General features: G+C 44.4%; 2 protein-coding genes across 2 annotated transcripts; both read right to left on the bottom strand.

The window, feature by feature from the left end:
* Positions 1-4,404: 4,404 nt before the first annotated feature.
* Positions 4,405-10,270, bottom strand: LOC117876282 (zinc finger protein 135-like). The gene is made up of 4 exons (XM_034768292.1): positions 10,154-10,270; positions 7,762-7,851; positions 6,514-7,171; positions 4,405-6,425 (listed from the first exon to the last, which is right to left on the bottom strand). The coding sequence occupies exons 3-4, from the start codon at positions 6,834-6,836 to the stop codon at positions 5,642-5,644; spliced, it is 1,107 nt and encodes a 368-aa protein (XP_034624183.1). The 5' UTR covers positions 6,837-7,171; positions 7,762-7,851; positions 10,154-10,270; the 3' UTR covers positions 4,405-5,641.
* A 1,396-nt stretch (positions 10,271-11,666) lies between these two features.
* Positions 11,667-19,214, bottom strand: LOC117876589 (zinc finger protein OZF-like). Its single transcript, XM_034768840.1, has 4 exons — positions 19,196-19,214; positions 18,531-18,647; positions 14,719-14,805; positions 11,667-14,099 (listed from the first exon to the last, which is right to left on the bottom strand). The coding sequence occupies exons 1-4, from the start codon at positions 19,212-19,214 to the stop codon at positions 12,658-12,660; spliced, it is 1,665 nt and encodes a 554-aa protein (XP_034624731.1). The 3' UTR covers positions 11,667-12,657.
* Positions 19,215-19,308: the final 94 nt, after the last annotated feature.

The following is a 19,308-nucleotide window of genomic DNA, read 5'->3' as shown; positions in this document are numbered from 1 at the left end:
CAGACCTTACACACCTTTTATCATCTAATTATGCACACAACAGTTTAGCTGGCAGTAGATCATAGCACACAAGTAGCATAAAGACCAAAGATACATGTACACTAACTACCTAGCACGCAGTTCATATTTGGCAAATCTTAAGAGAGCATACATCTTGCATCTGACAGATTCTGCATATATTATGAACAAAGGTTAGAACAATTTAACTACTAGTACATTTGTACAATAAAGCTTAGCATGAGCACAAAGTATTCTGGGAGTTTTTAACTAATTCAGTGCTCTAACACCCCCATTTTTAGAATACAGATAATGATTTAAAGCAGATAGCAACTGAGCTGAACTGCATGTGGCATAGCCAGCTCCAGTAAGGAAGGCAAGATGGCTGCTTCTCCCCAACATCATCTCCCAAGAGTGACTGGAACATGGATAAAGTCAGCACTGCATGGAAGATTGCAGGTCTTCACCTACACACATGGCAGCGCAGCCATTTCAGACTCATATTTCTCTTGTATTATTTTATTCCCTCCAGGAATGATGACACAACAGTGACAGAAAGTCCCATCTCATCATCACCCTCTGACAGAGAGGCACGGCCACGGATTTCCCCACTTGAGGAATGGGGAGAAAATGGCCCGGTGCTGCTGCTCAGTTTGATCTGTGGATGTTGCTGGGACTGGTTTCTCTCCCTCTCTATTTAGGATTCTCTCTCCTGAAACAGTGCTCCCTGGCTGTCTGTTCCCCATGCAGGATCCCATCTCTGTCCCTGCCCCATGACCGCTGGAGGTTTTATACCCATGTCACACTCTGGGCTGGGACTGCAATTCCACAAGTTGTTTATAGAAAACACTGACAACAAGCAGCAAACCTGAGTGCCAGCCGGCAAAGTGGAGCAAAGTTGCCCACAGATTTTCCTGCATTCCTTGTCACTTGGTGTCAAGGCTGAGCTCCAGGTACATCTCAGTGTTAGGCGTAATCTATACTAGAAGTGCTACAGCTCCCGCTAATGTTCAAGACACCAAGCTAACATTCAAGATGCTCTAGTCTAAGCCATGGGAGAGAGCTCACCTGTCAGCGTAACACCTCAACCTCTATGAGAAGCGAAAGCTCTCCCGCCAACATCGCTCGGTCTACACCAGCGCTTAGGTTGGTATATTTTACATCTCTCAGGGATGTAGATTAGTGTTCTGGTAAGTGATAAGTTCTAGTGTAGACAAGCCCTGGGTGGTATTAAAGTGCCATTTACTTGTCCAGGGACACAAATTTGAATTATTATTTTTTTTAAAAAGGCATTTTAACAGGAAGCAACTGACATCTCTCATCCTTGCTGTGATAAATGAAGGGGTTGGGGGTAGCTCTCTTTGATGGACACCCAGCCAGCCAGTTAGCTATAAAGTCCCTCTTGGTGGCTGTTCTCTGCTTGCTTTACCTGTAAAGGGTTAACAAAGTCCCCCAGGTAAAAGAAAGGGAGTGGGCACTTGACCAAAAGAACCAGTGGGAAGGCTAGAACTTTTTAAAATGGGGAAAAAACTTCCCCTTTGTCTTTGTTGTTGTTCTCTGGGAAAGAGGGGAACAGGGATCAGTTATGCTATGAGAAGCTTTAAGCCAGGTATGATCATCAGATCATACTTAGAACTACTTATTTGGAACCCCCAAATAAAAATAAATAATTAAAAATTTAAATTAATGGAGATATCCCATCTCCTAGAACTGGAAGGGACCTTGAAAGGTCATCAAGTCCAGCCCCCTGCCTTCACTAGCAGGACCAAGTACTGATTTTGCCCCAGATCCCTAAGTGGCCCCCTCAACGATTGAACTCACAACCCTGGGTTTAGCAGGCCAATGCTCAAACCACTGAGCTATCCCTCCCCCCCTGTGTAAGTGAATCAGGAATGTTTAGAAAGACACAATTAGGTTTATTTCTGTTTTTCTTATGGCTAGTGGACTCCTCTATGCTAACCGCAGATGCTTTTGTTTGCTTCTAAACTTTAAGCTGAACCCCCCAAAAAGCTATTTTGAGTGCTTAATTTTTGGAATTGCTTTTTTAAAATCTAGCAAAAGCCTAAGTTCCAGATGTATGTTCTTTCTTTTTGTTTTTAATAAAATTTACCTTTTTTTAAGAACAGGATTGGATTTTTGGTGTCCTAAAAGGTTTATGCGTGTGCATGTGTGTGTGTAAGGGCTTGAGGGTACCCCAGGAAAGGAATTCCTAACTGCGCTTTCCTGGGTTCCCAGGGGTTTGCATTTGGGCAGTGGCAGCATCTACCCATCCAAGGTCAGAGAGAAGCTGTAACCCTGGGAGTTTAATACAAGCCTGGAGTGGCCAGTATTAATTTTTTTAATCCTTGTGGGCCCGCACCTTCTGTATTCAAAGTGCCCGAGTAGGGAATCAGCCTGAACATAAGAACGGCCGTACTGGGTCAGATCAAAGGTCCATCTAGCCCAGTATCCTGTCTACCGACAGTGGCCAATGCCAGGTGCCCCAGAGGGGGTGAACCTAACAGGTAATGATCAAGTGATCTCTCTCCTGCCATCCATCTCCACCCTCTGACAAACAGTCTAGGGACACCATTCCTTACCCATCCTAGCTAATAGCCATTAATGGACTTAACCTCCATTAATTTATCCAGTTCTCTTTTAAATGCTGTTATAGTCCTAGCCTTCACAACCTCCTCAGTTAAGGAGTTCCACAAGTTGACTGTGCACTGTGTGAAGAAGAACTTCCTTTTATTTGTTTTAAACCTGCTGCCTATTAATTTCATTTGGTGACCCCTAGTTCTTGTATTATGGGAATAAGTAAATAACTTTTCCTTATCTACTTTCTCCACATCACTCATGATTTTATATACCTCTATCATATCCTCCCTTTGTCTCCTCTTTTCCAAGCTGAAAAGTCCTAGCCTCCTTAATCTCTCCTCATATGGGACCCGTTCCAAACCCCCTAATCATTTTAGTTGCCCTTCTCTGAACCAGTGGTCTCATCTCAAAAAAGATATACATCTGTACACAGTATTCAAGATGTGGGCGTATCATCGATTTATATAAGGGCAATAATATATTCTCCTTCTTATTCTCTATCCCCTTTTTAATGATTCCTAACATCCTGTTTGCTTTTTTGACCACCTCTGCAGACGGCGTGGACATCTTCAGAGAACTATCCACAATGACTCCAAGATCTTTTTCCTGATTTGTTGTAGCTAAATTAGCCCCCATCATATTGTATGTATAGCTGGGGTTATTTTTTCCAATGTGCATTACTTTACATTTATCCACATTACATTTCATTTGCCATTTTGTTGCCCAATCACTTAGTTTTGTGAGATCTTTTTGAAGTTCTTCACAGTCTGCTTTGGTCTTAACTATCCTGAGCAGTTTAGTATCATCTGCAAACTTTGCCACCTCACTTCTTACCCCTTTCTCCAGATCATTTATGAATAAGTTGAATAGGATTGGTCCTAGGACTGACCGTTGGGGAACACCACTAGTTACCCCTCTCCATTCTGAGAATTTACCATTAATTCCTACCCTTTGTTCCCTGTCTTTTAACCAGTTCTCAATCCAGGAAAGGACCTTCCCTTTTATCCCATGACAGCTTAATTTACGTAAGAGCCTTTGGTGAGGGACCTTGTCAAAGGCTTTCTGGAAATCTAAGTACACTATGTCCACTGGATCCCCCTTGTCCACATGTTTGTTGACCCCTTCAAAGAACTCTAATAGATTAGTAAGACATGATTTTCCTTTACAGAAACCATGTTGACTTTTGCCCAACAATTTATGTTCTTCTATGTGTCTGACAATTTTATTCGTTACTATTGTTTCGACTAATTTGCCCGGTACCGACGTTAGACTTACCGGTCTGTAAATTGCGGGGATCACCTCTAGAGCCCTTTTTAAATATTGGCATTACATTAGCTATCTTCCAGTCGTTGGGTACAGAAGCCGATTTAAAGGACAGGTTACAAACCTTAGTTAATAGTTCCGCAACTTCACATTTGAGTTCTTTCAGAACTCTTGGGTGAATGCCATCTGGTCCCGGTGACTTGTTAATGTTAAGTTTATCAATTAATTCCAAAACCTCCTCTAGTAACACTTCAATCTGTGACAGTTCCTCAGATTTGTCACCTACAAAAGCCAGCTCAGGTTTGGGAATCTCCCTAACATCCTCAGCCGTGAAGACTGAAGTAAAGAATTCGTTTAGTTTCTCCGCAATGACTTTATCATCTTTAAGTGCTCCTTTATTCTCGATCGAGGGGCCCTATTAGTTGTTTAGCAGGCTTCCTGCTTCTGATGTACTTAAAAAACATTTTGTTATTACCTTTTGAGTTTTTGGCTAACCGTTCTTCAAACTCCTCTTTGGCTTTTCTTATTACATTTTTACACTTAATTTGGCAGTGTTTATGCTCCTTTCTATTTACCTCATTAGGATTTGACTTCCACTTTTTAAAGCAAGTCTTTTTATCTCTCACTGCTTCTTTTACACGGTTGTTAAGCCACGGTGGCTATTTTTTTAGTTCTTTTACTGCCTTGACACCTGCCCTTGCCTTTTTTTCTGGTGTATGACTTCTGATGGCACAATGAATTAGATGATGAGTAAGTGATGTAGTCACGCTAATCATGACAGCAGCATCCATAGAGGTCAAGCACTTGCATCTACCATCAAGATGATAAAGAAGGTAGTCCATAACCAAACAGCATGCTGTTTGTTCTTGAGCCCCACAGGAACAGGATGTGGAGCTCAAGAAGCCCCAGTGGGTAGAGATGTAAGTTAAAGCACCTGTCACCACAATGTATCCTGTTGTAATGAAGAAGGATCTTTCACTTAATACGGTTATTCTGAGGCAGACGTGAGAGCTGATTCGCAGAGAGTAGGGGATGGAAATCTGACTTGTCTATCCACCAAGAAATGCAGCATCAAACCAAAGTACAGTCCCACACCACCTGTTGGTGCTGTTCCTTAGAAATGTTGTCTCTGATATATTGTCTGACAGGCTCACTATTTCAGAGAAGGGGTGTCTTGACTTTAGCTGTATCATCGTTGTGTGACCCAGAAACTCTGATCTCAAAACCTCTGGTCCTATCTAGTATTGCTTGCCTCGCAATTGAATGTGAAGACAGGGCCCTGGCTGCATTATGCACGAAGCCAACTATCAAGACAGTTTGATTCATAATTTTCTCTCAAAGCCAAATCAAAAACAACCTTCCAGTGCTATGAGGGGCACACAGGGATGTCAAGCCTTTCATTAACTCAGGAGATGAAAGCTCCTTTTCAGTCTCTGCCCATTTTTCCAAACCCCCAAATCCCAGAAGAAATAAAACAATTAATTCCATTTGTGGAGCCTGAGAGGATGGGAGCCACAGTGAGCAAACGGCTTGGGAGAAACCAGGGCCTCCAAAGTGCAGTCCTAACTCCAGTCATCTCTGTCCCACCTGCAGCCCATTATGCCCACTTTGGAACGTTTCTGTACCTCTCGAGGACCATACAAATTATTTTAACAAACCCAGCACCTAAACTCGTGTCTGCTTAGTGAAGAGGTGGGAACATTTCAGAGTGGGAGCAACTTCTCCCTCTTTTATAGGCTTTGGGAACAGGAAGAAGTGAGAGAAAGAAGAGGTTCCCTCCATCAAACACCAGCGTCAGGAGTCTCTATCCTGAGTGGATGCTCTGGTGTTTAGTAAGATATGATGAGCGAGCAAAGCGCTTCCCACACTGAGCGCAGGAATATGGTCGCTCTCCTGAGTGGGTTCTCTGATGCTGAGTAAGAGATGATGAGCGAGCAAAGTGCTTCCCACACTCAATGCAGGAATATGGTCGTTCTCCTGAATGGATTTTCAGATGTTCAGTGAGAGATGATGAGTGAGCAAAGCACTTCCCACACTGAGTGCAAGGATATGGTCGCTCTCCTGAATGGATTCTCAGGTGGTTGGTGAGGCCTGACAATTGGGTGAAACTTTTCCCGCATTCAGTGCAGCAATAGGGTTTCTCTCCAGTGTGGATTCTCTGGTGGCGAGTGAGATGATGTATATAGACAAAACCTTTTCCACAATCAGTGCAGCGATGGAGTTTCCCATTGTGGACTCTCTGGTGTTTAGAGAGACTGTCTGGATGACGGAATATTTTCCCACACTCAGCACAGCGATGGAGTCTCCCTGTACTATGGGTTTCCTGGTGTCTCCTGAGACTTTGAAGGAGACTGAATTTTTTCCCACACTCAGCACAGCAATGGGGCTGCTCCCCAGTGTGGATCCTCTGATGTCTGATCAGATGTTCTCGTAGGCAGAACTTTTTCCCACACTCATGACACAAGAAGGGTCTCTCTTTGCTGTGGATTTTCTGGTGCCTAGTAAGATTTGATGTAAGTTTGAAGCCTTTCCCACATTGGTTACAGCGATGGGGTCTCTTTTCTGAGTGGATTCTCTGGTGATTACGANGTAAGACTTGATGTAAGTTTGAAGCCTTTCCCACACTGGCTACAGCGATGGGGTCTCTTTTCTGAGTGGATTCTCTGGTGATTACGAAATGTTGACGAATCCATAAATTGCTTTCCACACTCAGCGCACGCATAGGGTCTCTCTCCCGAGTGGATTCTCTTGTGGATGGTAAAAGCTGACAAGTATAAGAATCTTTTTCCGCACTCAGCACAGTGATAGGGTCTCTCTCCAGTGTGGATTCTCTGGTGGGCAGTGAGCAGTGATAACTGATTGAATATCTTCCCACATTCAGAACAGGGATGGTCTCTCTTCTTTCTGTGAACTTTCCCATGTGCTCTGAACTCCTTCTTTCTCCTAAAGCTCTCCCCACACTCGCTACAGTGATACAGTTCCTGTCCCTTATGAACCATCCAGTGGTGGCTTATCAGTTCTCTCTGCACCTTGAATTCTTCTCTGCACACACGGCAGGTATATAGGCTCTTTCTGGGCTCAGCTTTTCCCTCTGCAGGAGGCTTTAGATATGGCCTGGATCTCCTTTGATGGCCTCTTGAGGTTGCCTGCTCCTTCCTGATCAGATTTTTCCTCTGCCTTTGAGACCTGCCCTGTCTCTTGTGATGTCTTCCCCGTTCAGATTTCTTGGAATGGTTCTTCCCTGATGTCCCTCGGAAAGGCCTGAGTGGCTCCAGGCTACCAGGTCCTTCCTCAGGAGTCTGCCCCTCAGCTCTGTTCAGGTTCCTCGTCTCTGCTTGGTGGAGAAGAGAATCCAGATGTTATTTCTTGTGCTGCTCACAAAGGGAAAACACTAACATTCCCAGCAGGGGGATATACCTGAGGCAGCCCTATGCCTCTCCCCTCAGAGTAGGGCTGGCCATCGGCAAGAGGCCAAACTCCCAGGGGCCCCAGTGGTAGGGAAGGAGGAGGAGGTCAGTGTCCCATAGGCCCTGATAATAGCCCCCCAAATAAACCTGGAAATCAGCCCCCACAATTCTCTCCCTACTCTGAGGCCCATCTCAGTGAGGAGAACAGCATCACCACACACCAGCATTGATACCCCTCTCCCGAGGGTCACACACAGGGAACACTAACACTGTGATGGATCCCAACGTCTCCATGTTCTATGGAAAATGGGAGAGGGGGAGAGACTGGGGGAATCTGCGTAAGGGGAGAGATGGAGTTTCTAGGGGGATGGCAGGGTGAGGAGCTGTAGCACTTCTCATGTTTGGGCTTCAATCCCTATTGTAATGCTCTGTGAGGGGAGAGTTTGCAGCTGATGGACGATTCCTGAAATGAGCTCTCCAGCTCCTACTGGTGGAAAGGACAGAGCTGGTTCCCTACCTGCTCCAGGGGAAGAGCTTTGTGTGAGGAAGAAGCCCAAGGAGCTTTCAATTGCTGGCCAGTCCCAGGTCTCCTCTGCATCTGAAAAATCTGCACCAAGACAAAAGGTCTTTGGTTGACAACACATGGACCGAATGAATATCACTGAGAGAAGCCCTTCCCCCTGCACTGTAAACTGCTCATTTATGGTCACTGTTGGACTGTGGTTCCACAATGCACAAGAGGGGAAGCTATTTGGGTCTGGACACTTGTTTTGTACTGTTGTAGCACAACTGCGATCACGGTACCATAGCACCAGGTGCTGCACAAAATTACAGAGAGATCGCCCTGATGTTGAAGAGCTTATATACTAAATACACAAAGGGTGGGAGAGAGCCTGAGTCAAAGGAGTAACTTGCTGTTGTAATAACTGGGCCCACAAATTTACCCTAATTGGCCGTATAACTGTAAAAACTGTGAGAAAGTTTATAAAGTGTTACAATATCCTACAACAATAAATGTTGATGGGAAAAGGTGCAAAATATAAAAAGGACGACAGAATTGGTCCAAATATAAAAGGCCTATAATGCAATTCAAGGACAGTGTTAAAATGATGGCTGTAAGCAAGAGAAGTATGGAACTGGACATTAAAGAACCGAAATGACTGAGTTTAATTTAGGCCTAACTGGCAGAAAAACAAGGAGGGGCTGGGCTATTTTGCCCACTACTTCCTTTAAGGGTTTCTCAAAAGAAAACATTTTCGGGGGACAATAAAGGAGAGGAACTGAATGCAACCCTTGCTGACTGAAAAAAACAGCAATAGCAGGTGTGTGCCAACAGCTGCTGCAGTGAGCGATACCATCATGCTGCCACCCTGATCCTGATTTTGGGACCCCAGATCATCTTTGTACTAATCCTAAGAGACGTCTAAACAAGACTGGACCAGAGACAGGGAGCCAGAGGATATTGCCACCATTATCAGTTCTGGCTAACACCCCAAAATCACCTGGAATGTGAGATTTTTGTCCCTCTTAACTCCCATGAGTTTTTTTTCATTCCCCACCATATTTCTTTTCTTTCTTATTCTTCTCCCTTTGCCTTCTGGTAAATAAGAGTCTGCCTTAGCCTGCAAAAACTGCCATAGTTTGCAACCTTGCTGTAAGCCTGTGATCAAAGAGGCAGCCAAACGAATTGTCCAGAACAGACCAACGCTGGACAGGTTTGCCAGGCAGGTCTCCAATTGGCTGATCAGACCGTGTGCCATGCCTGTGTTTCTCCAGCCGTGAAGCAGCAAGTAAGAGTAAACCCGAGATATAAGCTGTAGGTTCTATTTTCCTGTTTTTTTCTCTTCTCTGTTGAGTGGGTTTGTGTTTTTTTGTCTCCTAGGAAACAGGATCGGATTTAATATCAAAAACAGCGCCAACAGCTTCAACATTTCAAAGGGACAGTTATTACTGTGTTTAATACCATCTAAAAGACTTTCAAACACAGGCCTTTTGTCTAAAGGCTCTCTGCAGCTAAAGGGAAAGGCAACAAGGGACACTGTCAAAATAAAAGCCTTACATCATCCCTGACATTTCAAATGCCTTAACTCTTTTACCCTCTTTTTCTGTATCTTTAATAAAAGATTAGAAAGAATTTTTCATGGTGTTTCCCATGGTCCTACGCAGGCTACTCTCTCTATATTCCAAACCCCAAACCTTATTTAACATTCTTTAATGTTGCTCATGACAGTGTCACGTTAACACCTTTGTCTCTCTGGGCCCATGTATTCTATATGAATTAATACAACATTGTCCAAGGTCTGCCAGCAGCTCAGTGGCAGAATGAGGAATAGAGTTCAGGTCTCCTCACTCCCACAACACGATGTTGTCTCCCAACCAATCCTGGCGCATAATAAGGAAATCCCTTATTAATGTCAACTGAGAACCCAAAAAAGCGATGGAACAATGCTGAGTATCTACAATATTGGGCCTGAACTTGGAAGGGAGATACACAAGTGCTGTTCGGACGATGATTCAGACAGCCGGGGAAGAGTTACAAACACTTTGATAGACGGAATTAGAATTCTAAAGGATGTTGACAAACTGGAGAACTGGTCTGAAATCAACAAGGTGACATTCAAGAAACACAAGTACGAAATAGTTCACTTAGGAAGGAAAAATGAAATGCACAACTAGAAAATAGGGAATAACTGACTTGGCAGCAGTACAGGAGAAAAGAATGTGGTGTTTATAGTGGATCACGAATTGAATGGTAGCCGACAATATGATACTGTTCTAAAATAGCCTGATATTAGACTAAAAGACTAACATTCTGGGATGTATTGTCACTTTGGCCAAAAAATATCAGGATTCCAGCTGCCATCAGCTACTCCTTCAATCCCTCCACATCACTTTAACTCCTTCCTCACCTGGGTGGGTTCCTCTAAGAATGTCCCCATCTTCATCTTCTGTGGGACTCTGCACACACAGATCTTCCCCTCGCTCTATGCTGAAGATCACCACTGGCTTGAGAGTTTTGATTCCTGCTTAGAGAAAAGCATCACTGCTAAGCATTTCTAGGCACAAAAGTGCTGCACTTTCCACAGGTGCACATGCAATGTTTGTGCCAATTAGGCAATGAGCTAAGTGTGAAGGTTAATAGGCAATTGTTTTCCATGGAAACATGTACTGCAACTTATGGTCAACACTCCTGGTGCCCGGCAGTGGCGAGATACTGAGTTGCAAACAACCTGTCACCTGTGGAAAGGGCAGATGGACATGACTGCGGTGTCTGAAGGGATTGAGGGGCACAGATGTGGCAAATGCTGGATATTTCTCCTTAGCCTAAGAGATCTGGGGTCCTCCTTAACTCTCCTATGGCACAGCACCCCTCTCCCTCTGACGGATATGTTTACATAGGAATTAAACAGCTGTATCTGGCCTGGGTCAGATGACTTGGGCTTGGGCTGCAGGACTGCAAAATTGCNCGCCTTTTCAAACATTTCACCAGAAGAAATGTGACTGAGGTTCATAGCAGTGTCTATTAGTAAATTAATACATTATTTAATAATTATTCAAATCTGGATCTGGGATGAGAGTGGCTGTAAGTGATAAAATACTTCTCGGGGCAGCCTAAGTGCCACTGTGGTGAGACAAGAATATGCCATTCCCCGAGCTGACACTGCGTGTCTGGGCTACATTCTGCCAAATATCATACCCGCGTTCCTATTTTGTATTGAATTTGACAGTAGCCATACCACATGCATGGGGGGAAAAAAATCAACCAAAAGCAATAGTCAACTAAATTGTTGCAGATCCAGAGGTAATGTTTTCACATAAATTATATGGACAGTTACAATTCAAGAAATCTCTATGACTAATCTTTCTTGGTTCTTAGACAAATTAAGAACAGGAAAAATGGCTAATCTAGAGAACTGTCTTGCAGGGGGGAAAAAGAGGAGGCCTTGTGGCACTTTAGAGACTAACAAATTTATTTGGGCATAAGCTTTCATGGGCTATGACCCGATTCATCAGATGCATGGAGTGAAAGATACAGTAGGCAGGTATAAATAGACAGCACATGAAAAGATGGGAGTTGCTTTACCAAGTGGGGGATCAGTGCTAACGAGGCCAATACAATCAGGGTGGATGTGGCCCATTCTCAACCGTTGATAAGAAGGTATGATTTGTGTCCATTTATTCTTTTGCGTAGAGACTGTCTGGTTTGGTCAATGTACATGGCAGAGGGGCATTGCTGGCACCCTGATTGAATTGGCCTCGTTAGCACTACAATAAATATTTTTTTTCCTCTGCTGATATTCACGCCTTCTTGTCAACTGTTGGGAATGGGCCACATCCACCCTGACTGTATTAGCTGATACAGACTAACACAGCAACCCTCTGAAACCTGTCTTGCAGCAGTTACATCTTCACTCTGTCTCAAACTATGAGCACAGTTTAGCTGATAATTGTATTCTCCTCATTTAGGAGACAGAAAATTCCAAATTCCACAGACCTTACACACCTTTTCTTATCTAATTATGCACACTGCAGTTTAGCTGGCAATAGACCATAGCACACAAGTAGCATTAGATCAAGGACACATTTGCACTAACTGTACCTAGCACACAGTTCATATTTGGCAAACCTTAACAGAGCATACATCTTGCGTCTGACAGATGTCACATATACAATGAACAAAGGTTAGAACAATTGAACTACTAGTAAATTAGCTCAATAAAGATTAGCATGAGCACAGAATATTCTGGGAGATTTTTACTAGTTCAAAGCCTAACACCCCCATTTCTAGAGTGGGAATAACAGTTTAGAGAATATTACAATTGAACTGAAATGCAGCTGGTATAACCTGCTCCAAAAAGAAAGGCAGTCATGGATAAAGTCAGCACTGCAGGGAAAATTGCAGGTCTTCACCTACACACATGGCAATGCAGCCATTTCAGACACATCATTCTCTTGTATTATTTTATTCCCTCCAAGAACGATGAGACAACAGTGACATAAAGTCGCATCTCATCATCGCCCTCCGACAGACAGGCACAGCCACGGATTTCTCCACTTGAGGAACAGGGAGACACTGGCCTGGTACTGCTGATCAATTTGTTTTGTGGCTGTTTGATTGATTTGTGGACTCCAAAGTGCAGTCCTGACACCAATCATCTCTGTCCCAGCTGCAGCCCATAATGCCCACAATGGAATGTTTCAGTACCTCTAGGGTTAAATTCTTCCATCTCCAGGACTACACAAAATAATTTTAACAAACTCAGCACCTAAACTTGTGTCTACTTAGTGAAGAGGTGGGAACATTTCAGAGTGGGAGCAAGTTCTAACTTCTCCCTCTTTTACAGGCTTTGGGAACAGGGTGAAGTGAGAGGTTGAAGAAGTTCCCTCCATCAAAAACAAGGGTCAGGAGTCTCTATCCTGAGTGGGTGCTCTGGTGTTTAGTAAGATATGATGAGCGAGCAAAGCGCTTCCCACACTGAGCGCAGGAATATGGTTGCTCTCCTGGGTGGGTTCTCCGATGCTGAGTAAGAGATGATGAGCGAGCAAAGTGCTTCCCACACTGAATGCAGGAATATGGTCGCTCTCCTGAATGGATTTTCAGATGTTCAGTGAGAGATGATGAGTGAGCAAAGCACTTCCCACACTGTGTGCAGGGATAGGGTCGCTCTCCTGAATGGATTCTCTGGTGGTTGATAAGGCCTGACAATTGGGTGAAACTTTTCCCACACTCAGTGCAGCAATAGGGTTTCTCTCCAGTGTGGATTCTCTGGTGGCGAGTGAGATGTTGTAGACGGACAAAGCCTTTTCCACAGTCAGTGCAGCGATAGAGTTCCCCAGTGTGTACTCTCTTGTGTCTAGTGAGAGTGTTTGGATGACCGAATATTTTCCCACACTCAGCACAGCGATGGAGTCTCTCCGTGCTATGGATTTCCCAGTGTCTCCTGAGACTTTGAAGGAGACTGAATTTTTTCCCACACTCAGCACAGCAATGGGGCTGCTCCCCAGTGTGGATCATCTGATGTCTGATCAGATGTTCTCGTAGGCAGAACTTTTTCCCACACTCATGACACAAGAAGGGTCTCTCTTCGCTGTGGATTTTCTGGTGCCTAGTAAGAGTTGATGCAAGTTTGAAGCCTTTCCCACATTGGTTACAGCGATGGGGTCTCTTTTCTGAGTGGACTGCCTGATGATTACGAAATGCTGAAGAATTCATAAATCGCTTTCCACACTCAGCGCAGGCAAAGGGTCTCTCTCCTGAGTGGACTCTCTTGTGGCTGTTAAGAGCTGATATATCGACGAATCTTTTTCCGCACTCAGCACAGCAATAGGGTCTCTCTCCCGTATGTATTCTCTGGTGGGCAATGAGATGCGATAACCGGTTGAATATCTTCCCACATTCAGAACAGGGATGGTCTCTCTTCTTTCTGTGAACTTTCCCATGTGCTCTGAAATCTTTCTTTCTCCTAAAGCTCTCCCCACACTCGCTACAGTGATACCGTTTCTGACTCCTATGAACCGTCCAGTGGTGGCTTATCAGGTCTCTCTGCACCTTGAATTCTTCTCTGCACACACGGCAGGTATATAGGCTCTTTCTGGGCCCAGCTTTTCCCTCTGCAGGAGGCTTTAGATGTGGCCTGGATCTCCTCTGATGGCCTCTTTGGGTTCCTGACTCCTTTCTAGTCAGGTGCTTCCTCTGCCTTTGGAGCCTGCACTGCCTCTTGCGGTGCCTTCCCCGCTCAGTTTTCTGGGAATGGCTCTCCACTGATGTTCCTGGGAAAGGGCTGGGTGACTCCAGGTTGCCAGAGTCTTCCTCAGGAGTCTGCCCCTCAGCCCTGCTCAGGTTCCTCGCCCCTGCTTGGTGGGGAAGAGAGTACAGATGTTATTTCTTGTGCTGCTCAGAAATGGAAACCACTGATATTCCCAGCAGGAGGATATGCCTAAGGGAGCCCCATGCCTCTCCCCTCAGAGCAGGGCTGGCCATCGGCAGTTGAGTGCAAGAGGCCAAACTCCCAGGGGCCCCAGTGGTAGGGAAGGAGGAGGAGGTCAGTGTCCCATAGGCCGTGATAATAGCCCCCCAAATAAACCTGGAAATCAGCCCCCACAATTCTCTCCCTACTCTGAGGCCTCTCTCATTGGGGACAACAGCATCACCACACACCAGCACTGACACCCCTCTCCCAAGGGACACACACGGAACACTCACACTGTGATGGATCCCAACGTCTCCATGTTCTGTGGAAAATGGGAGAGGGGGAGAGACTGGGGGAATGGGAGAGGGGGAGAGACTGGGGGAATCTGCGTAAGGGGAGAGATGGAGTTTCTAGGGGGATGTCAGGGTGAGGAGCTGTAGCACTTCTCGTGTTTGGGCTTCAATCCCTATTGTAATGCTCTGTGAGGGGAGAGTTTGCAGCTGATGGATGATTCCTGAAATGAGCTCTCCGGCTTCCACTGCTGGAGAGGACAGGTTCCCTACCTGCTCCAGGGAAAGAGCTTTGTGTGAGGAAGAAGCCCAAGGAGCTTTCAATTACTGACCAGTCCCAGGTCTCTGCATCTGGAAAATCTGCACCAAGACAAAAGGCCATTGATTGACATTATATGGACCAAACGAACATCACTGAGAGAACCCCTTTCTCCTGCACTGTAAAGTACTCATTTATAATCACTGTTGGACAGTGGGTTCCACATAGGGTGAACAGATGTCCCGATTTTATAGGGACAGTCCTGATTTTGGAGGCTTTTTCTTATATAGACACCTATTATCTTCCACCCCCCAGTCCCGAATTTTTTTTTTTTTTTTTTAATACTTGCTATTGTGACGTTGTGCAGTCTATATGGTTTTATAAAAACTTGATAATAAGTCAATATAATGTAACTGAGCTGGTTTTAGAGAAAATACAGTAATAAGTGAATGTAACGTAACTGGGATATGCTTCATGCAAAAGGTCTCTTGTAAGGTATCATTACAAAGCTTATAATCTACTGAGTGTGATCATCTGATTTGTATAAATGTACCACTCTTGTATCCAAAACTAGAAATATAAAATGTAACTCTGAGGGCCTATTGTAATTGTGTAAAGTGTGGACCATTAATGATGGTTTGGAATCTCGATGACTCCCATTGTCTGCAGATGGCTGTATTTACCTGTGAGTCTTCCTGTATATGTGTGTGCTGGCAAGTGAGTAATGAAGTCTTGCAGTGACATGTGATCATGTCACCTGAACTGGAATCCATCTTTAACCTGGTGCTTTTCCAGTGAGGGGGGGTGGAAACCCAGAGAGACAAAGAGTTCCCGCCTTATGCAAAAGATATATAAAGGGGGGAAGAGAAGAGAGAGGGAGAGAAGCCATCATGAAGAATCCCCTAGCTACCACCTGAGCTGCAACAAGAGCTGTACCAGGGGAAAGAATTGTGCCCAGGCCTGGAAGGTGTCCAGTCTGAGAAAAACTTACTGAAACATCTCTGAGGGTGAGATTATCTGTATTTAGTTTGATTAGGCATAGATTTGCGCATTTTATTTTATTTTGCTTGGTGACTTACTTTGTTCTGTCTGTTACTACTTTGAACCACTTAAATCTTACTGTCTGTATTTAATAAAATCGCTTTTTATTTAGTAATTCACTCAGAGTATGTATTAATACCTGAGGGAGCAAACAACTGTGCATATCTCTCTATCAGTGTTATAGAGGGCGAACAATTTATGAGTTTGCCCTGCATAAGCTTTATGCAGGGTAAAACGGATTTATCTGGGTTTAGACCCCATTGGGAGTTGGGCATCTGAGTGCTAAAGACAAGCACGTTACTGCGAGCTGTTTTCAGGTAAACTTGCAGCTTTGGGACAAGTGATTCAGACCCTGGGTCTGTGTCTGGAGCCAGACGGGAGTGTCTGGCTCAGCAAGACAGGGTGCTGGAGTCCTGAGCTGGCAGGGAAAGCAGAAGCAGGGGTAGTCTTTGCACATCGGGTGGCAGCTCCCAAGGGGGTTTCTGTGATCCAACCCGTCACAGCTATCTTGTCACCCTAGTTCCACAACACACAAGAGGGAAAGCTATTTGGGACTTGACTGTTACTTTGTATTGTATGCTCTAATAAATTTGTTAGTCTCTAAGGTGCCACAAGTACTCCTGTTCTTCTTTTTGCGGATACAGACTAACACGGCTGTTACTCTGAAAACTGAGCTTGTGGTTTCATAGCACAAAGTGCTACATAAAGAGATCACTCTGATGTTGAAGAGCTTATATACCAAATAGATAAAGGGGGGAGAAACCTGAGACAAAGGAGTAACTTGCTGTTGTAATAATTGGGCCCACAAATTTACCCTAACTGGCAGTTTAATTGTAAAAACTGTGAGAAAGTTTATAAAGTGTTACAATATCCTACAACACGAAATGCTGATGGGAAAAAGTGCAATATAGAAACAAGACAACGGAATTGGTCCAAACAAAAGAGGCCTATAATGCAATTCAAGGACAGTGATAAAATGATGGCTGTAAACAAGAGAAGTATGGAAATGGACATTAATGAACCAAAATGAATAAGTTAGAATTTAAGCCTAACTGGCAGAAAAACAATGAGGAGCGGGGCTATTTTGCCCATTACTTCCTTTAAGGGTTTCTCAAAAGAAAACACTTTCGGGGGAAAATAAAGGAGCGGAACTGAATGCAACCCTTGCTGACTGAAAAAAACAGCAATAGCAGGTGTGTGCCAACAACTTCTGTGGTGAGCGATACCATCATGCTGCCACCCTGATCCTCTTTTGGGATCCCAGATCTTCTTCATCCTTATCCTAAGAGATCTCCTAACAAGACTGGACCAGAGAGAGGGAGCCAGAGGATATTGCCACCGTTACCAGTTCTGGCTAACTCCCCAAAACCACCTGGAATGTGAGATTTTTGTCCCCCTGTCCCTCTTATCTCCCATGAATTCTTTTCATTCCCCACATATTTCTTCTCATTCTTACTCTTCTCCCTTTGCCTTCTAGTAAATAAGAATCTGGCTTAGCTGGCCAAAACTGCCATAGTTTGCAACATTGCTGTAAGCCTGTGATCAAAGAGGCAGGCAAATGCATTGTCCAGAACAGACCAACACTGTTACAGGTTTGCCAGGCAGGTCTCCAATTGGCTGATCAGACCCTGTGCTGTGCCTGTGTTTCTCCAGCAGTGAAGCAGCAAGTAAGAGTAAACCCGAGACAGAAGCCGCATGTTCTATCTTTGCTATTCTTTTCTCTTCCCTCTTGTGTGGGTTCGTTCTGTTTTGTCTCCTAGTGAACGGGATCGGATTTTAATAATATCAACAACAGCTCCAGTCCATTTCAATTAACTGCGTCTCTTTTCCCCAAAAGGACAGTTATTACCATCTTTAATACCATCTAAAAGACGTTCAAACAGAGGCCTTTTGTCTAAAGACTCTCCAGCTAAAGGGAAAGGCAACAAGGGACACTGTCAAAATAAAAGTCTTACATAATACCTACAATGACTCAACTCTTTTTCCTTCTTTTTCTGTATATTTAATAAAAGATTAAAAAGAATTTTTCATGGTGTTTCCATGGCATAGAGCAGGCTACTCTCTCTGTATTCCAAACCCCAAACCTTATTAAACACTCTTTAATGTTGGCCATAACAGTGTCATGTTAACACCTTTGTCTCTTTGGGCCCATATAGTCTATATGAATTAATACAATATTGTCCAAGATCTGCCAGCAGCTCATTGGCAGAATGAGGAATACAGTCCAGGTCTCCTCAGTCCCACAACATGATGTTGCCTCCCAACCTGGAGAATAATAAGGAAATCTCTTATTAATGTCAACTGAGAGCCCAAAAATGCGATGGAACGATGTTGGGTCCCTACAAAACTGGGCCTGAACGTTGAAGGGAGATTCCTAAGTGCTGTTCAGCCAATAACTCAGACAGCCAACTAAGGATTACAAACACTTTGGTGGACAGGATTAGAATTCTAAATGATCTTGACAAACTGGAGAACTGGTCTGAAATCAACAAGGTGAAATTCAAGAAACACAAGTTAAAATTAGTTCACCTAGAAAGGAAAATGAAATGTACAACAGAAAATGGGGGATAACTGGCTTGACAGAGGTGCAACAGAAAAGAATGTGGTGGTTATAGTGGATCATGAATTGAATGAGAGCTGACAATGTGATATTGTTCTAAAAAAGCCTAACAACAATACACTAAAAGACTAACATTCTGGGAAGTATTGTCACTTTGGCCACAATCTATCAGGATTCCAGCTGCCTTCCTTCAATCCCTGCACATCAGTTTAACTCCTTCCTCACCTGGGTGGGTTCCTCTCAGGATGTCCCCATCTTCATCTTCTATAGGACCTGGCCCACACAGATTTTCTCCTCGCTCTATGCTGGAGATCACCACTGGCTTGAGGGCTTGGATTCCTTCTTAGAGAAAAGCATCACCGTCCATTAGATCTAAGCTAAGCACTTCTACCCACAGAATTCTTGCACTTTGCACAGCTCCATATGCAATGTTTGTTAATTAGGCAATGAGCTAAATGTGAAGGCTAATAGGCAATTTTTTCTATGGAAACATGTACTGCAACTTGTGGTCAACACTCCTGGTGCCTGGCAGTGGCGGGATATTGAGTTGCAAAGAACCTGGCACCCGTGGAAAGTGCGGATGGAGAGGACTGCGGTGTCTAAAGGGATTGAGGAGAACAGATGGGGCAAATGCTGGCTATTTCTCCTTAGCCTAGGAGAGTTACTCAGTTACCCAGCACCCCCTCTCTCCTGTGGATATGTTTACATAGGAATAAAACACATGTAGCTGGCCTGGGTCAGATGACTTGGGCTTGGGCTGCAGGACTGCAAAATTGCTGAGTGGCTATTTGGAGGGAGGGTCCCAGAGCACAGGCTCCAACCCCAGCATGAATATCTACACTGCAATCTTTAGCCCCGCAGCCTGAGCTCTATGACATGAGTCAACTGACCCAGGCCACCCATAACCATGCCGAGGGTCTTTTATTCCAACATAGATGAACCCAGTCTGTCTTTCACCTTCACTGTGGTGTTGGCTGGCCTCTCATCCTGTAGACCTGCAGAA

The sequence above is a fragment of the Trachemys scripta genome, chromosome 4, assembly GCF_013100865.1.
Source record: "Trachemys scripta elegans isolate TJP31775 chromosome 4, CAS_Tse_1.0, whole genome shotgun sequence".
Classification (NCBI taxonomy): domain Eukaryota; kingdom Metazoa; phylum Chordata; order Testudines; family Emydidae; genus Trachemys; species Trachemys scripta.
This window is presented reverse-complemented; position numbering and strand designations above follow the sequence as displayed.

Bases quoted from the DNA above. Each gene is read 5' to 3' on its own strand.
- LOC117876282 (XM_034768292.1), bottom strand. From the start codon at position 6,836: ATGGTTCATAAGGGACAGGAACTGTATCACTGTAGCGAGTGTGGGGAG.
- LOC117876589 (XM_034768840.1), bottom strand. The intron at 14,806-18,530 runs GTGAGGAAGGAG...GTCTTGGTGCAG, and splicing joins CCTGAGAGGAACCCACCCAG to ATTTTCCAGATGCAGAGACC. The intron at 14,100-14,718 runs GTAGGGAACCTG...TTCCCCACCAAG, and splicing joins AAGCTCTTTCCCTGGAGCAG to CAGGGGCGAGGAACCTGAGC.